At 36.9% G+C, this 22959-nt stretch overlaps 1 protein-coding gene across 1 annotated transcript in view; it reads right to left on the reverse strand.

Moving 5' to 3' along the window:
- Positions 1-22959, reverse strand: part of LOC109047728 (fibrillin-2-like) — a 71964-nt gene that overhangs the window by 44705 nt on the left and 4300 nt on the right. Inside the window, 7 exon segments of the mRNA XM_042749509.1 lie at positions 227-352; positions 4638-4763; positions 6638-6835; positions 13473-13568; positions 13941-14036; positions 18255-18353; positions 19658-19740. Of these exon segments, the coding sequence (XP_042605443.1) occupies positions 227-352; positions 4638-4763; positions 6638-6835; positions 13473-13568; positions 13941-14036; positions 18255-18353; positions 19658-19740 (824 nt within the window).

The following is a 22959-nucleotide window of genomic DNA, read 5'->3' on the forward strand; positions in this document are numbered from 1 at the left end:
TTATTTACATTTTTAAAACAACAACTCTGTCCTGTTTGCAGATGAAGAGACAGGCCTATATACACACAAGCACACTTGCCCGGGCTTGAAGTGATTGACCACACACAAGTTCATCCCATGAGTCATACAAGCAATATGATGAGACCCAGGAGTGTAAGGTCACGGGAACACGCATGGGCGTGCATGTGTGTGTGTGTGTGTGTGTGTGTGGATGAAAGAGTCTCACCGACACATCTGGAGCCGTCTGTGCTGGTAACGTATCCCCGCGGACAGGTGCACACATAGCTGCCGGCGGTGTTGGTACATTCCCCGCCGTCACACACTCCGGATATGGTTGTGCATTCGTCGATATCTAAAATACAACATTTCCTGGAATTGTTAAACATTTCAAGATGCTGATGTAACAGACATTGTAGTAGAAACCAAACAGTATGAACTCAAACACATTTTTTTAGGAGAAACATCTAAGCAGCAACTCTCATTGGATTCTACATTGCGAGCAACAATTGAGAAAATAAAGAGATTTGTTCTTTCAAACTGCATCTTGGCTTCATCCTCCTCCTCATGGTAACGTACGGGCACAAACTCAAAGCAAAACTCGACAGATGGTAAAGATATTTCTTGGTTTTTATTGCGTATCGTTGTTATATTTATACACACGTGCAATTTAGTAAAATTATAAGCGGACACTGTGTGTCGGGTTTGTCGCATGAGATTGAGGCGGGATGTGGGAAGTGCATGACGAGCGATTACGTGTTTGATGTGTGTGTGGAAACCGGGAGTCACGGTGTCCCACAGCAGCTGAAAAAGGCCCCGCTGAAGTCATAAAAACCTCGGCAAAACAAACCCGCTCGTCAGCGGAGCCCCAGAAGCGGGAATAGACTTTACTCAGGGCAGAATGACAAATGACTGCTGGAGGGTGTGTTTGCATCCTCATATGTTAGGAGGAAAACACTTCTTTGGGTTTTTGTATAGCAGATGCAGTTGTTTCTCTGATCAAATGGTTATGTTTAGTAAAACTCTGTATTTAAATATAGAGAAACAGGAAAAAATTATGAAGGGTGGGGTAAAAAAAAAAAAAAAAACATAAAAAAATTCAATGTTTATGAAACTACCCCATTATTTGACTAGCAAAAAGTAATGGACCAAAAATGGTTAAAAAAATAAGTGTTCTAAATAAAGAGAACATTCCAAGTTCTTATATTGCAGTATAAGAACTTTTTTCAACTATGATGTCATAAAAAGGTTCTTCTATGACATAAGAACTTAGAAAAGCTTTTTACAATGTACTTACAAGATGTGAGTTACAAAGTTCTTTCAATGTTACAGAAGAAATTAGTTATTATAAAGCCATCAAAATAACTTTTTCTTATGACATCATAAAAAGGTTCTTCTATGACAAAATAAGTTAAAAAGGTTCTTCTAAAGTTTATTGCAGACTGAGTCCAAAATTCTCGTCCGAAATTTTTCGCATGTTAAAAAAATTAATACGACCTTGCGTTGTGTCAATCACGTTTACACATAAAAAACATAAATAAATAATAAAAAAAAATTGGATCAGGTTCAATTTTCTGTGTTTTCATATCCGTAGTGATTTTTTTGATTTGGTATGTTGTAGAATATGAAAAAACACATACGCATAGTGTGCAAGGACCTTAAGTTCTTACAATATCACAGAAGAACCTTTTAAAGTTCTTGTAACGCCATTAAAATACTTCAATTTCTTTTGATATCATAAAGTTCTTCTAAGTTCTCATAATGTCATTGAAGACACTTTTTAATTTCTTATAACACCATTAAAGAACTTAAGATATTACAAGATACATGTATTAAGATACATTTCTTTTTAGATTTTATTATGTCCAGCAAAGAACCTAGTTCTTCTAATTACAATAAAAATTTGAAGTTCTTCTTAAGGTTTTTTCTATGACATCGCAAGAACTTAGAAAAACCTTTATAACTTCTTAATTCATAGGAGAACCTTTTATGATGTTATAAGAACTTAATGCCAATTTTAAGCGCTTAAAAAGGTTCTTTAATGACATCATTAGAACTCAGACAAATCTGTTTCAAAAGAAACATTTTATGATATAAGAACGTAAAAAGCACCTTAGAAGACACTTTTTTTAGATTTTAAGTCTTAAAAAATATATATAATATCATAAAAACAAAGTTTATTGGGATTATAAGAACTTTTTGAAGTTTTATTCAGTGGCATTGAACTTCTTATAATTCTTATAATGAACTTTAGGTTCTTATGATATCACAAAAAGGTTCTTCTGTGATCTAAGAACTTTGAAAGGTTCTTTTACAGCACAATAAGAACTTAGAAAGGTTTTTCTATGACATTGCAAGAAGTTTTCTTATAATGGAATGGATGATCTAAAATGATCCTGATCTGAAGAACTATAATATAATGTAAAAAATCTCCAAAAAAAGCATGTCTTCTCATCTCAGGAACTCAGGAATCAAAACCCCTAAATCACTAAATCTTTAAAGAACCTTTATATGTGCATTTTCATGCAAACTGTTTTCAGCTTTCTAGAGCTACATTTGTCTGAAATGAGCTCCTGGCTTCTGTAAGTCTCCTCACCAGCTCTTGAGAGTCAGAAAGTGCCCCGTAAGCAGTGCGAGGTGCTGTACCTCCTCGCCTGAGGCATGACTTTTTCCACCACACCATTGTCTTGTAATTAACTCCCCTCCTCGCCCCACAGAACTACCACCTGGGTTTTTTTTTCCACCCTCCACTCGGCTTTAAAGAAAACAGAGCAGCACTTTTCCAGCGAACTCCAGCCATTCAGACTCATAGTTCAGGGTGTTTTAGTTATCACTCGAGGATCTAATTTACAGACGTTTCTCTCTCGCTTGCTTGAGGGAAAGGGCTGCTTGGGTGAAGACTGCAGACAGAGGTCTGCTTCTTCTCAAAACCTTTATTTTAGTCATAGCCTTGTCATTCAGGGTCAAAATGTGATTTGGAGTTAAACTAATAACCTCAAGGGTTGGGATTCCCTCCGTCTGGCTTACTGGAAGTATGTCGAATCTGATTAGGCTGGGATTGAGCATTTTCACTTTTACTTAAATTTCTTCCTTCCCAGATGCATCTGTGAGAAAATAAATGTGTCTCTGAATTTTTTTACAGCGCTGTACTTTCTGTATATCAACAGCTCATTTGTGCCTATTAGTATTCCCACTCAGGAATTTTATGACAAACATCTGAGACAAAGTAGATACTTGAATGAAAGTTAAATCAAGTCTACATCAAGTTAATGGAGCCATGATAAAAACAAGCTCTGAGTAATGCCATTTACTTCAGGTAGGACTCTTTTCATGAAAAGACTGCCTGGAAAAGCAGAATGCAAGCTGTTATCAATGCTGACATTTATAAAACACGTTTTAATGAAACCGCAGTGTAAAATATAATATAATATTTGAATACATTTATTTTATAAATAGCGCAATAGTGTAAAATAAAATAATACAATAAAAAAATAAAATAAAAAGAATCAAATTTCAATAACTAAAATATTTGTTTTATTTTAGCTGAAATAAAATGGTAAATATTAGATGAAAATTTAAATTAAATTCGGAATGTTGGCTTGGTTATTAACTGAAATAAAATAAGTTGAGGTGCTAATTAAGAAAACTAGTAAATATAATTATAGTAGGAACATAGTGTTAAAATATATAGACATATACTAAAATATATATTGTAAATATGGACAAAGCCAAATAGCAAAAAAAAAAAAAAAATGAATAAATAAAATTACAAGCACATAACATTAATAAAAACTAAAATAACACTGATAATATATATATATATATATATATATATATATATATAATATATATATATATATATATATATATAATATATATATATATATATATAAGCTTTTTTTCTGTTCATTAATTTGATTTGATTCATTAATTCATTTTAATACAATACCTTGACCTAAGAAATATTTATATGAAGAAATACTTTACTTGAGAAATATTTAATTTATTTACTTTTGTTTAGTTGTATTTTCAAGAACACATTTGTTCAAAATTCTTATTTTTACACATATTGTTTTACTTTATTTGTTAATACTGCCCATTTTCTCCATTAACTGTTGTTAATTCACTTGCATTTTGCACCAGTATTGTAATGCCAAAACAGCACACTAAATTGAAATATAATACTGTGGTAGATAAGAAATAACCTCACCCATCTGGTATATAATAGCTGTGATCCACTATCTCTCTCTCTTTAGGTTTTTATCTCAATCAGCCTAAAGGGCAGGCTTGGATCCAAGAACCGCAGACCCCCGCTTTACAACACGCCTGTTTGTTTTCACTCGGCATTGTTTAAATTCCACCCAAACAGCACTGTCTAATGTTAAAGACAGACCCAAAGTGGAAAACGGTCAACCAGCTAAACCAGCATAAACCATCATGTAGGCTGAGTCCAGGCAACTATCCCTGGACGTCAACATTTCATGCATATTAACTCGGAAAACTTACAATGGCGAAGAAGACGCCAAGTGTGTGACTCAACTTTTTTTTTCCAGTTACGAGTAACGAATAGGACTGAGATCATTCTCGTGCTGTTTTCTGACAGCTTGTGTGGTTTGGACTCTGTGCAGTAAGTGACGTACCTTCACACTTCTGGTTGGTCTCACTTTGCCGGTGACCCGCGGGACATTTGCACTCATAGGAGCCCACTGTGTTAATGCAGTTTCCTCCAGCACACAGTCCTGGGACGGCCTGACACTCGTCCACGTCTAATGAAACGAAGAGAAGAAGTAAGCAAACACAGTTTGAACACAACTTGACCAAAAGGTTTAATACATTTTTTTTTTTAGTTTTTATCTCATAAACAGTACTTTTGCAAAAATGGAGTAAACAACCAGAGCATGTTGCACTCATGAAAATACTCCATAAATCCAATGCACACAACTCGCTACCAATAAACACATTCAATTTAATTTACATTTTTTACAACCTGGAAGCAATATCAACCACCTTTACAATTGATTTACACAGAAATGAGTTCTCAAAGAAGCAACAGCAGTGTTGTGTACATCTAGAGCAGTGTTTATCTTGCATACTATTTCACATACTAAAAAGACAGTTGTCTATATATGCTGTGAAGTATGCAGTAAGTACACAAGTATTTAATTCTAAACATAACCTGTTTTTCTTTTCAGGTCAACCAACATAACTGCAGTGAAAGAAAGACCTTTTATTTCAAATTCAACGGACATAAGTTTAATTTCCAGGTTTTGGGCGTCTTTTTATGTAGCACTGAATTTTCTGTAAGGGCACAAACTTGCTACAATCCGAGCCACAAAAGAAATGCAGCTTTGGAAATAAGCTGGAAATAGTAAATACTACTCTACTTCAACAGCAGAGTCTAAAGCTCTTAAATTGAGATCCATTATTGGTTTCGCTCACTTTAAAGATCTCTCATGGTCACTTTATATCTATGACAGGGTTAAACATGTGTATCATCTTTGTTAGCTCACAGTCTGGGCATTTTCAGACTTCAGATCTTACATATCAGGCGAGCACTGCATTAATCTGTCTCTTTATGTTGATACGCACATCCGCAGACCTTCAACCTGTATCCAATAAGCACCAAATCATTGGTTCTGTCTACTAATATAGACCAAAAATAACCTCTTCCAATAAATGCAGTCAAACACAAAAAGACCCTGGAAAGCTCGCTGCACGGTACGCAAATCCTCCCGCCCGAATGTGCACATGTGTGTGCTTTGTACTTCAGCCAGACAGACTTTAGCAAAAGCACTCCGTCTTTGGGCAAATCCAGGCCAGACTTGGAGCTGTCTCTTATGTTGTATATTGAGGGGAGGAAAAGAATATCCTAAGTTAAAGAGAGACATTTGGGAGGGGTTGTCTTTGAGATGATGTGTGAAATCAGGGTGGCATTTGCTATTTTGGCTCGCAAAATATCTCTGAGAGCAGGCAAGAACTGGTTATTTTCTGGTTATTGTTGTTAACTAAATCTAAATAGTATATAAAACACTGTGCAGAATCTACAGCGTCTAAGAAAAAGAACTGAGAACTGAATGTAGTGACTTAAATATACTGGATCCTGCAAAATAATACACAATTCGCATCAGAATAGTTTTGCTTGCCCCTATATAAAATTGTGGCTGACTGTAAAAAGCCTTTCCAAACCAGTGTTAATCATGCTATGGTAACCTCATCTACTGAATGTTCATGACCTAATCGAATAAGTTTATAATGTGTAACAGGCCTTGAGAACAGAAATAAATCATGTCCATCTGTGTCCCTGAAAATCAAACAAGAAATCCAAACAATGCGCCCATAATTACAAATAAATGTGACAAGCAATTATGTAATCCCATTTAAAACACTCCCAATGGTAGTCACCTAAATATTTGGCTCTACCAAGAAACACAATGGGGAAGTGTCCTCTTGGACAGTGACTGGTCTCTAGTCTGGTTTTAAATGGGATTACATAATGGCTTGTCACATTTATTTATAGGGTTTACCCTAAACATCCCATGACCGCTTTTAGTGTCATCTGCCGTGTCAGGCAGGTCATTAGGGCAAGAATTTGCCAGACGCTGAGGAGGAAAGAGCTGTTTGTTCAGACGCTCATTCTTACCTTGGCAAGCACCAGTGCGGATGTTGGGGATGAAACCTCTTCGGCAAGGGTGGGGTTGGGCAGGGCACATCTCGCATGGGTGACCCCATGCTCGCCCAATGGTGGCGCAGCACAACGTCTTGGTGCACACGATGCCGCTCAGCTGACCTTGGCACATCTGGTTGTTGACTTGTGTGAAGCACGGCCCGGTCCTGTAGTCTGATTATAGGAGAGATGAAGAGCATTAGAGAGGTCAGTAAGTATGTGAATAAAACATTGGGACATTGCTTCAACCAGAGCTGGGTAGATTATTTACAAATTGTAGTCCATTTCTGATTCCAAATTCCATTAATTTAATTGTATTTAGTAATGTTAATCCATTACATTACACATTTTAGGTAATATAATCAGACTACTTTTGGATTACTTTTAGAATACTTTTGACCTAACTCATTTATCACATTGATTTAAATAGTATAATCTTGTACCATATTGATATAAAAATGCAAATATATTCCATTCGTTGTAATTAACAACATGAAGTGCATTAAACAATTTATTACTTCAACGTTTCCCAAAACGCGGTTTATAAAGGAACTGTAGGTGGTTTGTGAGTTTAATAAAAATCTAATAATTAATTAAATCATAATTAAGTTAAAATAAATCATTTTAAAATGACCAATCAAAACGCAACACTTACTAAAACATGGAAATGTTTTGGTTGTTTACCTGCATGTCATGTGACCATTAACTAACGTCAGAGAACCATGAACATGCAAATGTGATACTTAATAATTAAAATATTTACTTTTGAATCTCAGTGGTACTTTAAGTATTGGGTGAAAGAGGTTCAGATGACAAAAAAAAGTTTGGGAATCCCTGCATTACATGTAAATAAGACATACCTTGGATTCGTTCCAAAGAGATACAAAAAAAGGGTTAAATAACATACTGAGTGATAATTCAAATAAAAATGGATTAAAGAAGTTACTGTAGTCTGATTACGAGTATTCTGAAATCTAATTGCAAGTATTTCATTTTTGGTATCTGATTACGTAATCCAGATTACATGTAATCGATTACTATCCAGCTCTGGCTACAATAGTGAAAAAACCTTTCATAGGGAACAATACCATCTCAAAACCATAAAAACAGCTTAAACTGGCCTGAGGTGGTGTGTTGGTCTTCGCTGGCCACTATTCTGGTTTTCACTGGTCAGGTTAGCCTGGTTTGGTGGCACTTATTTGACAAACTGGCCAATTGCTAAACTAGGATAAACCAAACCAGCCAAGACCACCAAGCCAACATGGGCGTGGAAATCCTTTCTATAATATGACAAGACAAGCGCTAACAAACATGACATGGAACCAAGAAATTACGACCACAAGAAATCATATTCATGGATAAAGAAATAAGCAGATGCATCTTCTCCATCACGCAGCTGTTTCCCATGCTGGAGGTCGGTCTGGGAATGCTCTGACAGGGATTCTCTTTCACGGTCTTCCAATAGGATAACCAGATAGTCACTAAGAAATTGCTGGGTTGCATAAATAATTGCAATTTCCATGACAAACAATCTTGTTTTTGGCTGAGGTCGAAATGTGGGATTGTGGTACTAGCATTGTTTTGACTGTTGGAGATTTGGCCAAATGACTTTCTTTGTGCTGGTTGCCAATAGAGACGACTTAAAGTAATCACATTAACAATGTTTTAAACATCAAACAAACCAATTCGACAGAAATAAACTGACCATTTCAGGATGCAGTCATTTCTGTTTAAAATAACTCTCACAAATGCCCGGCTGTGCGGTATTGCATCCTCCAAGTCTTTGCTAGTGTTGTTTTGAAAACATAATTGAACAAGATCCTGCATTTGTTTGGGGGATACTGTGAGAGTCGGTTTACTCTGGTGGGATATGAATGAGATCCTGACCCTGGTCGTTCCTCAAAGAAATGAACAAATTTTTCCATATCCTTCATAATATTGCATGCGAAACAAAAGCTAAATCATATATCCATACCCAAGAGGGCGGGAAATGGCAATAAGAAAGTAGGTCAAAAGGGAAGAAGGACTATGAAGATTTCCCCTTCACGTGCCTTCAAATCCCCTTGCTGTCCCTTCTCCTCGTCCCTCATGCACTCCCCTGACCTGGCCATTCTTCCTGGACGATTTGAGTCCAGGAATGCAGGTCCTCTCCAAGTTGAGGCGACCCACAGCGAGCATCCTATGCACATCTGGGATTGATTAATTGTGCCTGGTTGGGACTACGGTGGGACAAGCTAAGGCCCAGATGTGTCTGTGCATATCCAGTATTCCAATTCATCAGGCTCTCTATATTGCTGCTTTGACTCTTACTGTGAGTGATGATATTCATATGGGTAAAGCCTTCTGGGGCAAATCTATAAAGTCAAAATCTTCTTGATTTATGGATTTGGTCATTTCCCCTGCTGGGAGCAAACAAATTCAGTACAAAAAATAGAGTGTGTCTATAAGCAAAAACAACCTTGCGACCTCTACTTTGAGGTAGCTAGGGTTGGGAGTCAAACATTGATTCCAATTCCAGAATTGGATACTTGAGGTCAGAAATTGGATACTTGCTGTAAAATTTAAATTGCGATTCCACCTATCGATTCCTGTGTGAGCTTTTTTCTTTCATCTGTGTGGACCCAACCTGGCGATCTGCCAGGACCTTGCTCATTAATCTAAGCACTCCAAAGTTTGGCTACACTTGCGATCAGATGCTGAAAAAGCTAAGCATAATATTTGTGATAAGCTAAACATGTTGCAAGAGAGATGTCACCTCAAACATGACAAAGCACTTTAATTTAACAGATCGTTAAAGATCAAGAACACAATACAAACACCCTGATTCTATTCCTAAATTACAATGATTAATCGGTTTCATTCCTCAACCTTTTGACGTGTGTGATCACAACGTTGTGATCATTTGGTTTGTCTGTGCAGTGTACAATCACATCAGTGTGATTTGAACATTTAAATCTATGTTTGCACTGCCGCTGACCTGAAAAAAGCAGCTGTCATGTATATGAATGAAACAGCTTCACAGTCTTTTCAACCACACACAATATAATTATTTCTGTTACTAATAATCACAGAAGTACTTGGATAAAAGTTTATAGTTCGGATATAAACTAAATATGTACGGCAGAGATTAAAATAAGAGTAAATCACCTTTTGAAAGTAATTTGACACTTTAAATAAAGATTTATCGATTAGAATGTTACACTACTAGGCAAAAATGGGCTGTTAAAATGTATTTGTCTTTGAATCATTCAAGAGATTCGTTCAAAAATGCTGATTCATCCAGTAATGAAACAAGTAAATCTTGACTTAGTCATTGAATCATTCATTCATAAATTACATGTGATTTTGTTTAGTTGTCTAATGTTTTTTCTTCAGAGTCATGAGAAAACCACAACCTATATTAAAGAAAAAAAAAACTCAATTTATCCAGAATCATGTAGCTCTATTTTGCACACAAACAGCTCTTAAACGAGTCCAGTTTTTATGTAGCTTGCTGATTTTTGTTCATGCTATTCAGCTACCACTAAATGTTTTACAAAAAGAGACACAGAATAAATATGTTTGGTATCATTCTTTAATCACATTGTAACCGAAACTGTGAATCGAAAAGAATCAGTGTTGATAAGCAGAATCGGAATCAGAATCGGAATTGATAACATTCAAACGATAGCCAATCGTAGAGGTAGCTTGCACTACTGACTAGTGCCATTAGTTGGTGAACGAGTAGTGAATCATTTACATAATGTCTGACTTGTCAAAGGGTCTACTAGAGGGGTATCCAAACTTGGTCCAGGAGAGCCGGTGTCCTGCAGAGTTTAGCTCCAACCCTAATTAAACACACCTGAAGCAGCTAATCAGTGTCTTACTAGGCATGCTAGAACTTCCAGGCAGGTGTGTTGAGTCAATTTGGAGTTAAACTCTGCAGGACACCAGCCCTACAAGACCAAGTTTGCAAACCCCTGGTCAACTTTTTTAAACATGTAAGTAGTTGTACAATACCTACACAGAGGACTACATGGACGTCACAAGTGGCTTTGCAGTGAAGAATAGTAATGTAAAAGGTACTGAGAAATGTCTGCCATAAGAACATCCTTGAAGCTGCTCAGGTCTGTCTAACAACCCTTTGGTCTACAATGAAACTGGAGCCAGGGAGTCTAAAGGCTCCTGCCAACATCATTCGGAAGCTGCCATGTTGTTCAAACCTGCCAATTTCTGCACTGAACCATTTGTATGTGTACATGGCCAGAAGAATAAATGCAGCGTAACACGGTAGGTCCACGCTAAAGACTGGACTCCTTTGAGCACTTTAATACACAAGATCGCAATCTCGTAGCAAACAGATCTGCAAGGCTAAAGGGAGACCGGTTAACCTCAATGTCACGTTGGCAAACTTGGTGGCAATGCGCAGACCTTGCTTCCCAGAAGCAAGGAGACTCATATTCCGGAGAAGGGAGTATGTGTCTGTGATGCAGACAACATTCGGAAGTAATTTCGCCTTGATTACAGTTCGAGTGGCTTGTCAGATCAAAACCATTCACCTACACCCTATCCTGCCAAACGCTCACTCACCTCTATTTTCCGTTTAGTCACCACAGCGTTTCCCTGCCAGTGACATCTGCCAACTATTTAGCAGTGTACATTATCATGAGGCAAGATGGGGAAAAACGATGCCTCAGAAGGTCGCTGATGTGTGGCATTCACACTTGTCCAAAGATTGAGCGGCAGCATAATTTGGCAGGAGGAATTCCAGTTTTCTTCACACTCCAAAGGCTTGGCCTGTTTTTATCATCCTCAGTGCTAATGGACCGAAAGGGAGACTGTCATGAAAGACCTTCTAAGAAATGAAAAATCAGCCAGAGGGAAGTTAATCTAGTCTGGAACGTTAAGCCGCAGGGACCAACTGCAGGTGGAAACGTCAAGCGCAGCCAAAAACTGCTAAAGAGTCAACGACTGAGAATAGTCACTTGCTTTGTTGTGACCTATTTCGGTTTAATCAGAGTACACACCAAGATAAGAAATGTGTTTTCACTTGGGGAGAAGCAGAAGTTGATTCACGTAGGCCTGAAGAAAAAAAAAAGGAAGAGGGGAGGGTTGGGGGTTGGGGGGGGGGGTAGAAATGAAACAGTCAAGCGTTCCTGTGAAAGACTTTGAAGTTTTTCGGACAGACCAACAAACTCTTTTACTGCTCTGTGATTTACAGTACAGCTAAATAAAAACAGGCAATCTCTTTGCATCTTCTCTCTGTTGTACACATCCAACAAGCCAAGGTTACAACAGTTTTATGACTCCTAAATGAGTCAGTCCAGTGACACTCGGTCCTTTTCATTCTTTCTCTTGTGGTTACAGGAGGATTAGTCACATTTCATTGCTCGGAAAACCCTTTTTACTTCAGAATCCAATGCACCACATAAAAAAACCCAATGGCATCTTTGCCAAAACAGTGGTAATTGATCAAAATTAAATGGACTAGTGACCCATGACCCCGAGCAAAGTCAACCCTTGACTGCGAATGAACATTACACATAGCTTTCTTCGGTGTGGGCCACGGTAAGTGATAATGCAGAGCACACGTGGCTAAATGGAAAATGAATAAGATGGGCCTAACACCATTCTTACCGTTAACTCGCTTAACTCCCTCTAGAAACCGTGCCGACTCACAGCTGAGCTTGCATTGTGTTTGCTGAACTCTTCTGCAGACAAATGACTTTCTAAAAACGCAAGCCAACTATTGTGCTTCAGTCTTTTCAGGATCCAATTTCTTTGTTACTACCTCTTTCTTGGAAGATGGTGCTGACTTTTTGGGGAAAAAACAAATAGAGAGACTGACATCAGGGCTGCATCATCTTTTGGAAATTCATCAACTGTGTGAAATCCAGTCGCTTGATGATAAACAGACGTGCTTGAGACAAGCTAAATAAAGAATCTATTTCTGCTCTGTGAAATGACTAATTGCTTAGATTGACGTTTTTACAACCTACAAACAAGGACCTTGAGGTTGAGTCTGGACTGAAGGGATCTGGTCGGGTGGCCCAGAAAGGAGGAAGGTGTCCCATGGACGGCGCTCTCTGTGTGAAGAGATTGTTTGTACTAGTTCAGGCCTGGCTGTGTATACACAGCTGGGGTCTCCATTTCTTGGAGAACACCCCCCACCACCACCTTTTCTTGTCAGAAAAGTCTCCACAGAAACGTTCCCTTGTCATTTCCACCCTACTTTATCTACTGCCAGATGTCTCCCAAACTTTTCCACCTCCCTGTGTTGGGTTTTCAAAGGGAACCGGCCTACGATTGCACAAGGGGCTTCATAAAGGGGTGGGGTCAAACAGAGAACCAGACGCAGGAGGGTGGGGTACCGAAAAAGGGCTTAGGTATTCGCTCTAGTGTGCCTGGGGCGCTTCTCTCCTACAATTCACATGGCCTGATGGGAACTGCCTTTACAGTCGTTTCAGTCTGTCATTTTCTCATAAATCCAGCCAAGTATTTCACCTCTGATAGAACGTCTCGTGCACATGTGAGGGAGGGTTTCGTCCTTTTTTTCGCCCCCAGATTACCTCATTGTTCCTGCTCTGAGAGATGTGGCCACAATGTAAACTGTAGCATTAATTTCACACCAGCTACAGTGAAGGGGGAAGCGCGCTGCCTCAAAACTAAAGTACTGTAAATTACCCTCGGAGCATTTCTGGGTCACATTGACACAGTGTTACCACATTCTTGAAGCAGGCCTGAGACGGTAAACAAACCACACATCTTCACAGACGTCAACACAATTAAGACTTGAGAAAATATGAACTTTGGAAGCATAGCAATGGCTTACCTCTCTCGCACTGCGGCCCAGTAAAACCGTAGACACAAGCACATCTGTTGGGTCCAATACAACGCCCGCCATTTTGACATCCGCTCTCACACACAGCTACAGAAAGCAAAATTGGTGAAATGAAACTTTTTCTGAAATTTGAATTCTGAAAATCTACAATTAGAAAAAAAAAAAACCCACATATAGAGTTCTTGAGTTGCTATGGTTCTTTGGAATGTTTGGAAAGTTCTTGATTGTCATTAAAAGTTCTTAAGGTTAGTAAATAAAAAATAAAATAAAAATAAAATACTAATAAATAAAAAAATACAATTCATAAAAAAATGGCATGACATAAATAAAACATTTAAATAAATGTATAGTTGGGTTTGAATGCAATCTGAGATCATTTGTGTCTGTAAGCCAAACTCTTGTGAAATCATCTATTGTTGTCTGTGTCTGGACAGGTATGTGGTGATGAGATTCACTTACGCTGTCCACAGTGACTTCCTGTGTAGCCCTTCTGACACGAGCAGGCATCTTCATTACAGACCCCTCCATTCATGCATCTGATGCTGCAGGACTGGACTGTACAGAGACAAGAGAGGTGATTAGAATTCGTCTAGAGTGCTCAGTACAATAAACCATGCATGCAGCTAAAAGTAACCCTATTATTTGGGAATAACCCCCCAAAAATAGATAAGTTATTAGATAAAATCTTATACTAGGACAAAAATCTTTGATTAATTTCCAGCAATCAGTTAAAACTGTTTTCTAAAAAAAACTTGCCATTGTACACTATGAATATTGTTGCCACTGTGATGAACTGCACTTAAAAAACTGCTGTGGGATTTAGTTTTTAACACTGAATTAAACATGAAAATTTAAAGTAGAAAAACAGAAATAGGATCTAATAATCTTTATTTGCAATTTCGAAAAATAATAATTCAAAAACAAGTGAAAGTGTCCGTTAAATGTATAAATGTAATGAAATCAATTCAAAACTGATTAAAAATGTTCACGAAAGTTGCCATGTGGCATTTTTTACTTATTAATGAAAAGCAGTGTGTGAAACATTTTTACACTTTTTTACCAGTTTATAGTTCTTGTATTAAATTGTTACACTGTTTAATGGAAATGAAGATTCCTGCATAAATGTGGAAATATTGAAAATACAGAAAGTCTCCAAAAAATATTTCAGTTTACTGTATCTGCCTCCTACTATTTATTTAACTTAATCATACTCACAGTATATATTGAGAAAGACCCTTAATTGTTTTACATATTTATTCTCTTTCCGATATCAGTGACCGCCAATTCAAATTCCTGGTAACCTGGCCAACAAAAGCCAACCAGACGTTTTTTTTGGAAGAGTAGATTTATTTTCCAGCGATTTTAATGAAATGGAAATTCTCTTGGCGCAGAACGAATCATTTAGCAAAACTTTCAATGGTGTTCAATAGAGTTTGTATATGAAACCATGGCAATTTAAAATTGCATTTAGGTGACATAAGCACAATGAATCATCTCTGATGAGACCGAGTTTTTAAAAAGATTGATGTTCCCCATTGGTTGCATCAAAACGTTGCTCTCTCCAAACTCTCTCGTTCTGTCTAAACAAAGGCATCGTGCCATTACGCTTCAGCCCAAATATAATTCAAGCTACTACTTATCCCTCATTTATTCCTTTTATCTTCGCCTGCCATGATCTAATCCTTTTAAAGAAACTTATAAAAGAATAAAGAAAATCAGAGGGTAAAGGATGAAAAGTGTTTTTTTTTTTTTTTTAATTTACCTGCTTTTGTCTGATTTCACATAAAAAATGCTGTTGGATAGAGATCAAACGTGAGTGCTTTTTTTTTTTTTTTTTTCTCGATGATGGCATGCTTTCAACAGCAAGGCCTGTAAATGTTTGAGCATAGTCCATGTTTTCCTAAAGCGCAGGAAATGACTTCATTGGCTAGACCTGCTGAAGGCCCCCTACAGGTGGTTCGCTCACTGATCCATGCTAAGTGAGCTACACGTGCTGAGACACACATGCACAAAACGGGGCTCCCTGAGGCCTGCCACCCCACAATGCACCTCTGTCTACAGCAGTCACATCTGTCACTTTTTTACAAGCTACGTTGACGGCAGGAAACATGAGCGAGGCTGAGAAACAGAGGTCCTTTATGGTTGTTTCTTTCTCACTGCGTGGAGTGGAGATCCGTGGCCTGTCAATGTCAGGTTAACCAACGAGACATGGGTTCAAGATGAAAATGAATAGCTTCTCAAAGTATAGCAGCAAGCGCTAGTTCATGTTCTGCGTTCTATTAAAAATCCAGAGATACAATTTAAGAGCTGTCGGGCAGGGTTTTTGGGTTATTAATTCAATTCAATTCTTTAAAGAACTGACAGAAAATTAAGTTTCTACAATATATTTAGTAGTAACTTATCAGTGGTGACTATGTCAGTTAATGTACATATGGCAGAAATGTACAGAAAAATCAATTAAAGACAGTTATTAAAACTAAAACTATTAAGTAACATTTTCATTGTTTGAAATACAATAAGCTATAACTGAAATGAATTAAATATAATATAAAATATAAACATTTTATTTAGTTAAGTTTAAGAATTAAAATAACTAAAACAAATCTTAAATGTTTCATTTCAGTTAGTTTAAAATTAAAAACATTTCTAATTTTGTTTATTTAAAGTTACGTTAAGTTAAGAAGTACTAAAATACTTCAAACAAAACTTGAAAGTTATTTTTATTTTAGTTATTTGTCTAGACAACATTTCAAATTTTTGCTTAGTTTAAGTACTAAAATAACCACAACAAAAATTACACATTTTATTTTAGTTAGGTGCCAAGGTAACATTTCAGATTTTTGTTACGTTTAAGAACTAAAACAAATAAAACAAATCTTAAACTTTTTAACTTTAAGCTAACTGAAATAAAAGCACTTCTATTTTTTAAGTTTAAGGACTAAAATAACTCAAACAAAATTTAAACGTTTTATTTCAGTGATTTTAAAATTAGAAACATTTCAAATTTTAGTTTATTTTAAGTTGAAGTACTAAAATAACTCAAACAAAACTTAAACTTGTTTATATTTTAGTTATTTTCTAAGGCAACATTTCAGATTTACATTTGGTTTAAGTACTAAAATTAACTACAACAAAAATTTAACTCATTTTATTTTATTTAGTTACCACAGCAACATTTCTAATTTCTATTTTTTAAGTTGAAATACTAAAATATCTAAAACAAAACATTTTAATTTAGCTTCCAAGGCAACATTTCTCATTTTCATTTAGTTTAAGCTGAAGTACTAAGAAATTAATATTGGCAACGCATTGCAAAAAGGTCTTATTAGTTAACATTAGTTGCAGTAACTAACAATTAATGAGCAATAAATTTTTTTTTACCAAATACATCTTTGGTAACATTAATTAATAAAAATACAACTATTCATTGTTAGTTCATGTCAGCTCAGTTCCATTATAAATATTAAGATTATTGTATTAATAAATGTTGTAATGAAACTTAGTGAATACTAAAATTAGTATTTTTTTTATTAACTACTGTAGTTAACTAGTGTTAACAAGTGCGAAAAACAAAACAATAAAATGACTAAAACATAACAAAATTACAAAAAATTGGATAAGATAAAAATAAAAACGAATTGGGGAAAAAAAAAACACTAGTTACTTTAATAGTATATTAATGATACTAAAATACCACTGTTGATGGCCTAACATAATAAAAATTAGATGTATGATAATTAGACATTTATGATGAAGAGGAAGAAATTAGTTACAGTATCTTGAGCACAGCTGCAGGATTTGGACGCTAATGGCTACGGCTAACATCCGTGTGGCGGCTTGTTATTTATGGAGTAATTGCAGATTCATAGCTGACTCATAAATGTGGCCTCTCCCAACCACTGCAGACGGTGCGTGGTCGGGTAGGCGTAGTGACAGCATCACCGATCTCGCAAATCCCATAAGGCTGCCAAAACAGAGTACAAGCGTATGTTTAGCATTTGCTTTCAAACAGTCAGAGGACTGGCAGCTGAATTAGATGGTCAATTTCTCATTGCCAAATAAATTGACTCTGGTTTTACAGCTTACGAGACCGAACCCTATGGTTTGGTGCATTTGGGTTTATTTGTCTATGACCACATATTCCGGGCATTCGCTGAGAAACGACTGGACGCCATTGGCAGAGAGCAAGTGCAGTAAGAGAAACCTGCGCTAATGCTAAACACCTCATCCAGGAATTACCAGCAGTCATTACTTTTCCCAGCGCCATGTAAACAAAATCAATCACGCTTTTCTAAGTAAGTCATAAAAAATGTTCAGTGCAAGGTTTCACCGGCGGACGTGTGGTCTCAAATTTAACATATCTCAACAGAAAACACTCCTAGCTTAGTTAATGATTCAAAGGATGAAACGCTATACATTTTCAGAGCGATTTCAAAGCATTTCCAGCCTGCCATATCTCTGCTCAATTTCACCTCTCAAACTAATAAATCGCTGGAAATGTCAAGGAAAAGTTTGAAATTATGACAAGCCCTTCAACCACAAAGGAAGCAAGCAGGGTAGAGAGAATTATTAAAAAAAAAAACACATCTACAGTCAAAGCTGTGCCCTAGCGGTTAGCGCACATGCTCCAAACATTGCAAGAAATCATTTCATATCCAGTTCCTCTTTTTTATAAAATATGCCTTTTAATGAAAGCACCAAAATGGCCAAAAATCAGAATATAGCCCAGGGCGTTTTGTTTACACAAAATGAGACCGAAATGACTGAACTCACCTGCGGCCGCACCACAGCTAGGGGCAAGATGACCACTGGAGCAGGTACACATGTTGGGCCTCGAGCAAAAGCCATCCCCACATGAGTTCCTACAGATTGCTGGAAAGACAAATATTCATGATAAATGATCAGCGAAGGCATTTGGATCTGTTAGCATATAAACGGGTGGATAATACACAAGATAATTAACTATATGCAGTTTTTGGACACAACATTTGCATGAGTGCAAAAGCATGCAACGTAGTGAGATCATGTGGTATATTACTTGTTGCACACTGCGTACTGTTTTCCAAACATATTGTGCAGTACGGCTGGGTTTTGACACAAATTTCAAGATTCGATTCGATTATGTTTCACAAGCTTGAGATTCGATTTTGATTTTTCAATTTTATAAATCAGGTACAGAACATGGCAAATTTTCTCAAGGAAAAAAATATAATGCTGTAAAAAATATATGAAAATCAGTTGGTACTACATTATTATAATATTGAAGGTTAAAATGAGCTAATTTGTATGCAAACGCTCAACTAAGTTTTTATAATATTACTTAACTTAAAATTAGATAGACTAATTATATTTCTACTCCAATTCATTTTTAAAAAAAATATAAATATTTAAAAGTTGGCTGTCATAACTTGACGGATTTATTCAAACTTAAATGAAATATTGAAGAACAGTAAAATTATAATGAATGTTATATGATGCATATATATTTAGCAAAATGCTCCTCTTGACTAACAAGTCGCAAAATATATATATTTTTTTTTCTGAGGTAAATGTGATGTTGCGTGACTGTTACACTGACATCTTTCCATGGTTAAAACACTGATTGAGCGAATACATGAGACAGGATACAGAATTCGGTAAGTTTTACTCTTTCTTTTAACATACCTGCAGATGTTTATTCATGTTTATTTTGTGCTGAAACTGCTATTAAAGAAGAGGAGATGATCATGCGCTTTGCACTGCCGCGATCTGTGATTTATTGGGTGGGAGGTGTGCTACAATTATGCATTCATTAAATGAAAACAGGCTACACTAAGATTCTTGGGATTTAGGAACCGATATCTTTTTGAGAATCAAATAAAATTGAGAAATAATTTTTTTTTTTTTTTTTTATTAACTCAGCCCTACTGTGCAGTATTCTAGTATCAGGTTCTGAAAATAGCTTGGGTCTTAGGTCCAAGTCTTTATCTTTTGGGGGTTGTGTTGTGGTTAAAGGTCTTGGCGTCGAAAAGTAATTCATGAACTGGTGAGTTGCTGATTTCCCCCTGATGTACCCTTGTGCAAGATCCTTAACCACAGTTAGCCTAAGGCATAATGCTAACTTTGTGGTTAAGTGTACTGTGGGTAAGTGGCATCTTCAGCATGCAACGTTAAAAGCAAATATTGCAGATACTTACGAACTATACACTGGTTCCCACCGGGAAGCGTTTTCCACCCTGGACAACAATAGGAGTGGAAGCGGGAACCACATACGTTGGGCCTGAAACAACGGAAACCAGTCCATTAAATTACAGAAACCAAATATTATTCCTGAACGTTTCTCAGAAGCCTACAACAGAATGAAATATCCAGAGTCTCACAGACCTCCTGACCCTTTGCCATAAATATGGCTCAATACATAAAACGGCCCCAAAGGACTTTCCAGGGAAATGACATGAAAAGAGTTTGTTTTGAGTAGGACCGTAACCAAACTTCCTGACAGAAATATTTACTTAAAGCTACACTTATGTTCCCAAATGCGCTCATCCATGAGCTGTTTTTTTGGCAACTTTCTCACCGAGAGTTGGATTCAAAGAAATGTGTCTTTTTAGTCATGATATGTGTGATTAATGACAGGACCAAACCCAAAGTTTGGTATTTCTCTGCTTGAGTGTGAACAAACCCAGTTTTGGGGCTCGCTGTTTAGTGACTTGATCCAAGACGACCAACTAGTAACTGACAGCTTGGAGGCAAATCACCCTCAGAATGTGTCATTTTGGCAGTTTCTTTCCAACAAGCCCTTAGGATCTCCATCAAACCTGGACCCTCGCTGCGAAAACGGTTTTATTTCTATCAGCACTAAGTTAAGCCTGCCATAAATGGACCTTTAAAAAAACACAAGGTACATCTGTCTTTCTACGTGCACACATAAATTCCTTTCCTCTACAAGTCAAGATGTTTACAAATGTCAGTCACCTGGGGACGACCAGCTGTAGTTTAAATCTTTTGATGGATTTCAAACCGCATTGCCAGACGACACAACTGCTAACAGCAGAAACCAAGAGAGATGTGGAGGGCCAGAAAGAGTAGAGGCCGATGGAGGGCTAGACGTTGGAACATGAAAACGGAAAATGCTGGGGAAAGGGCAAGAATCAGTGGGAGGTAAAGAAAACAAGTGGAAGTGAAAAGTTTGGGGGGTTGGAGGTGGGCCGCGGAAAACAAAAGCAGCAGCGGAAATTAGGCCAGATGATGATGAATTATCAGCATTGTGGAACCACAGAGTTTTATTTCTCAACTGGAGCCTGAAAAATTAGGTCTGAAACTCATGCACAATGATGCCAAGAAGGTTATCCCTGGATGCAAACCGATCTCTTCTTTCTTAAATCCTATGCTTTTCAGTAGGGATGCACCAAATGTTCGGCAACTGAAATTATATAAGTGAATAAGTGAAAATGCTGAATAAATTGTACCGAACAATGATGTTTTTGGTGACGCGATCAAATACCAACCAGCATAGAATGAAAGGCACGCACTCTTTATAATGTAGCAAACATGTCAGCACTAGGGAAGCATTTAACTGCCCGAGGAAGACACAAAAATCATTATAAGCACCAACAGCGAGAGACTGTTTAGTAATGCATCACATTTCTTTGATGAGAAGAGGAAAGGTGGTTGTTACTGGTTACTGTTTGATTATTTAAATCTCAAAATGACCTTAAACACTTACTAAATAAACTGCAGAATGTTATGTTTTCTAATACACGCATGAATTGCATGTATTCTGACTACGGTGCACGAGCTCCGGCGCTATCTAGTCTTCCTGCGGGTTTCCGCCAAAAATAAAAGCTCTATGAAAAAGCAAGAAATCCATCAACAATGTTAGTATTCTAATTTTACTGTTGTTCTGTAAAATAAAATTAAAATTAAAACAATAATAATGAAGAGATGAATTACAACAGCTCTAATAATACATTTATTATAACATTTACACAGTGTTCAAAAGTTTGGGATCTGTAGTATGTTTTAAAAAGTCTTTTCTGCTCAGCAAGGCTGCATTTATTTGTAAAGTAAAAAATACAGTAATACTGTGAAATATTATTACAATTTTAAATTGTATGTGACTATATTGTAAAATGTATTTATTTATTTATTTCTGTGATCAAAGCTGAATTTTCAGCATCATTACTCTAGTCTTTAGTGTCATCATTCTAATATGCTGTTTTGATACTCAAAATGTTCAGTTTTCCTTCTTTTTTGTCTTTAACCAATCACATGCCTGAATCGAGAATGGGGTCCCAAAAATGGCTGAATAATATTTTAAAATTGTTTTGTAATTGATTTTTTATTTTTTTTTGAAAAGCAAGAGAAAACAGAAAAAGCACATTTTGACTATTTAAATTATGCTATGTATTTTAAAATTGTTTTGTAATTGATTTTTTATTTTTTTTTGAAAAGCAAGAGAAAACAGAAAAAGCACATTTTGACTATTTAAATTATGCTATGGTCAATAAAAATTGCCAAAAGACATGGAAAAAAACATGAAATTTTGTTTTCAGTGTTTCATTATTTTTTTTTTTGGTTTTGGCTCTTTTTTATGGTGGAAAACTACTTCGGGTGGTCGTGAAGTATCTGCAGTGAATACCAGAAAATGCATTTCAAACACATAATGCATGTGCAAACTACTAAATGTATTAGATGCAGTACAGTGTGTTTACCAATACTAAATGAAGAACATTTACAAAACCCATCATCTCAAATATGAACCAGCACCTCAAAGAGAGATATAAATTGGTAACGGGTTCCTTGCTACAAGGCAAATACCTGGAAAGCCATGTGACTCCTTCAGCTAGATGGACCAATTCATTTCACTTCACTAGGTCAAATCCTTTTTCATTTACAGGGTCTACCAGCCCTCAGGCCTAAAGAGATTTGCAAGCAATTCTTTGCTAAATATCTCCAGATTAAGCAGGTCAACTTTACGACATTTGAGAACCCCTCGCACACTGAATTCCAGTAAGGTCAGGACAAGGCGGAGATATGAAATCGGGATTCTTTGATGGCCTCTGGCCAGTTCTTGATGAGGTCATAAAAACCTAACAGGACGAAGGAGAGAGTGTTAGACAAAGATAGCACAATTCCGTCCCACTGGCTACCACTCCTAGAGAGGTTAAAGGTCAATTTAGAGGCATCTGCTCCCAGCCCCCAGGATTGCTGCTAAGTCCAGAGCCAATGAGCTAATGGCACGGGTGTTTTAACATTATAAAGCTCTCATGTGTAAAGCCTCTGGATCTCCACAGTCTTTCCTTGTCCAACTTGGCCTGTTTCAAGCCCCTGACCCTAATGAACTCCAATCACACTACCGTCTAGACTATTCACACTTTTAAAGCAACGAGGGAGGAGGGGGGTCGCTCCATATGATTTCAAGTCCCATGTGGGAATGTTGTCGCTTGCATGCATAAGCTGGTCCACAAAACACTTTGAAGTGACTGATGGTATCGGG

The sequence above is a fragment of the Cyprinus carpio genome, chromosome B22 (genome assembly GCF_018340385.1).
Source record: "Cyprinus carpio isolate SPL01 chromosome B22, ASM1834038v1, whole genome shotgun sequence".
Lineage (NCBI taxonomy): Eukaryota > Metazoa > Chordata > Actinopteri > Cypriniformes > Cyprinidae > Cyprinus > Cyprinus carpio.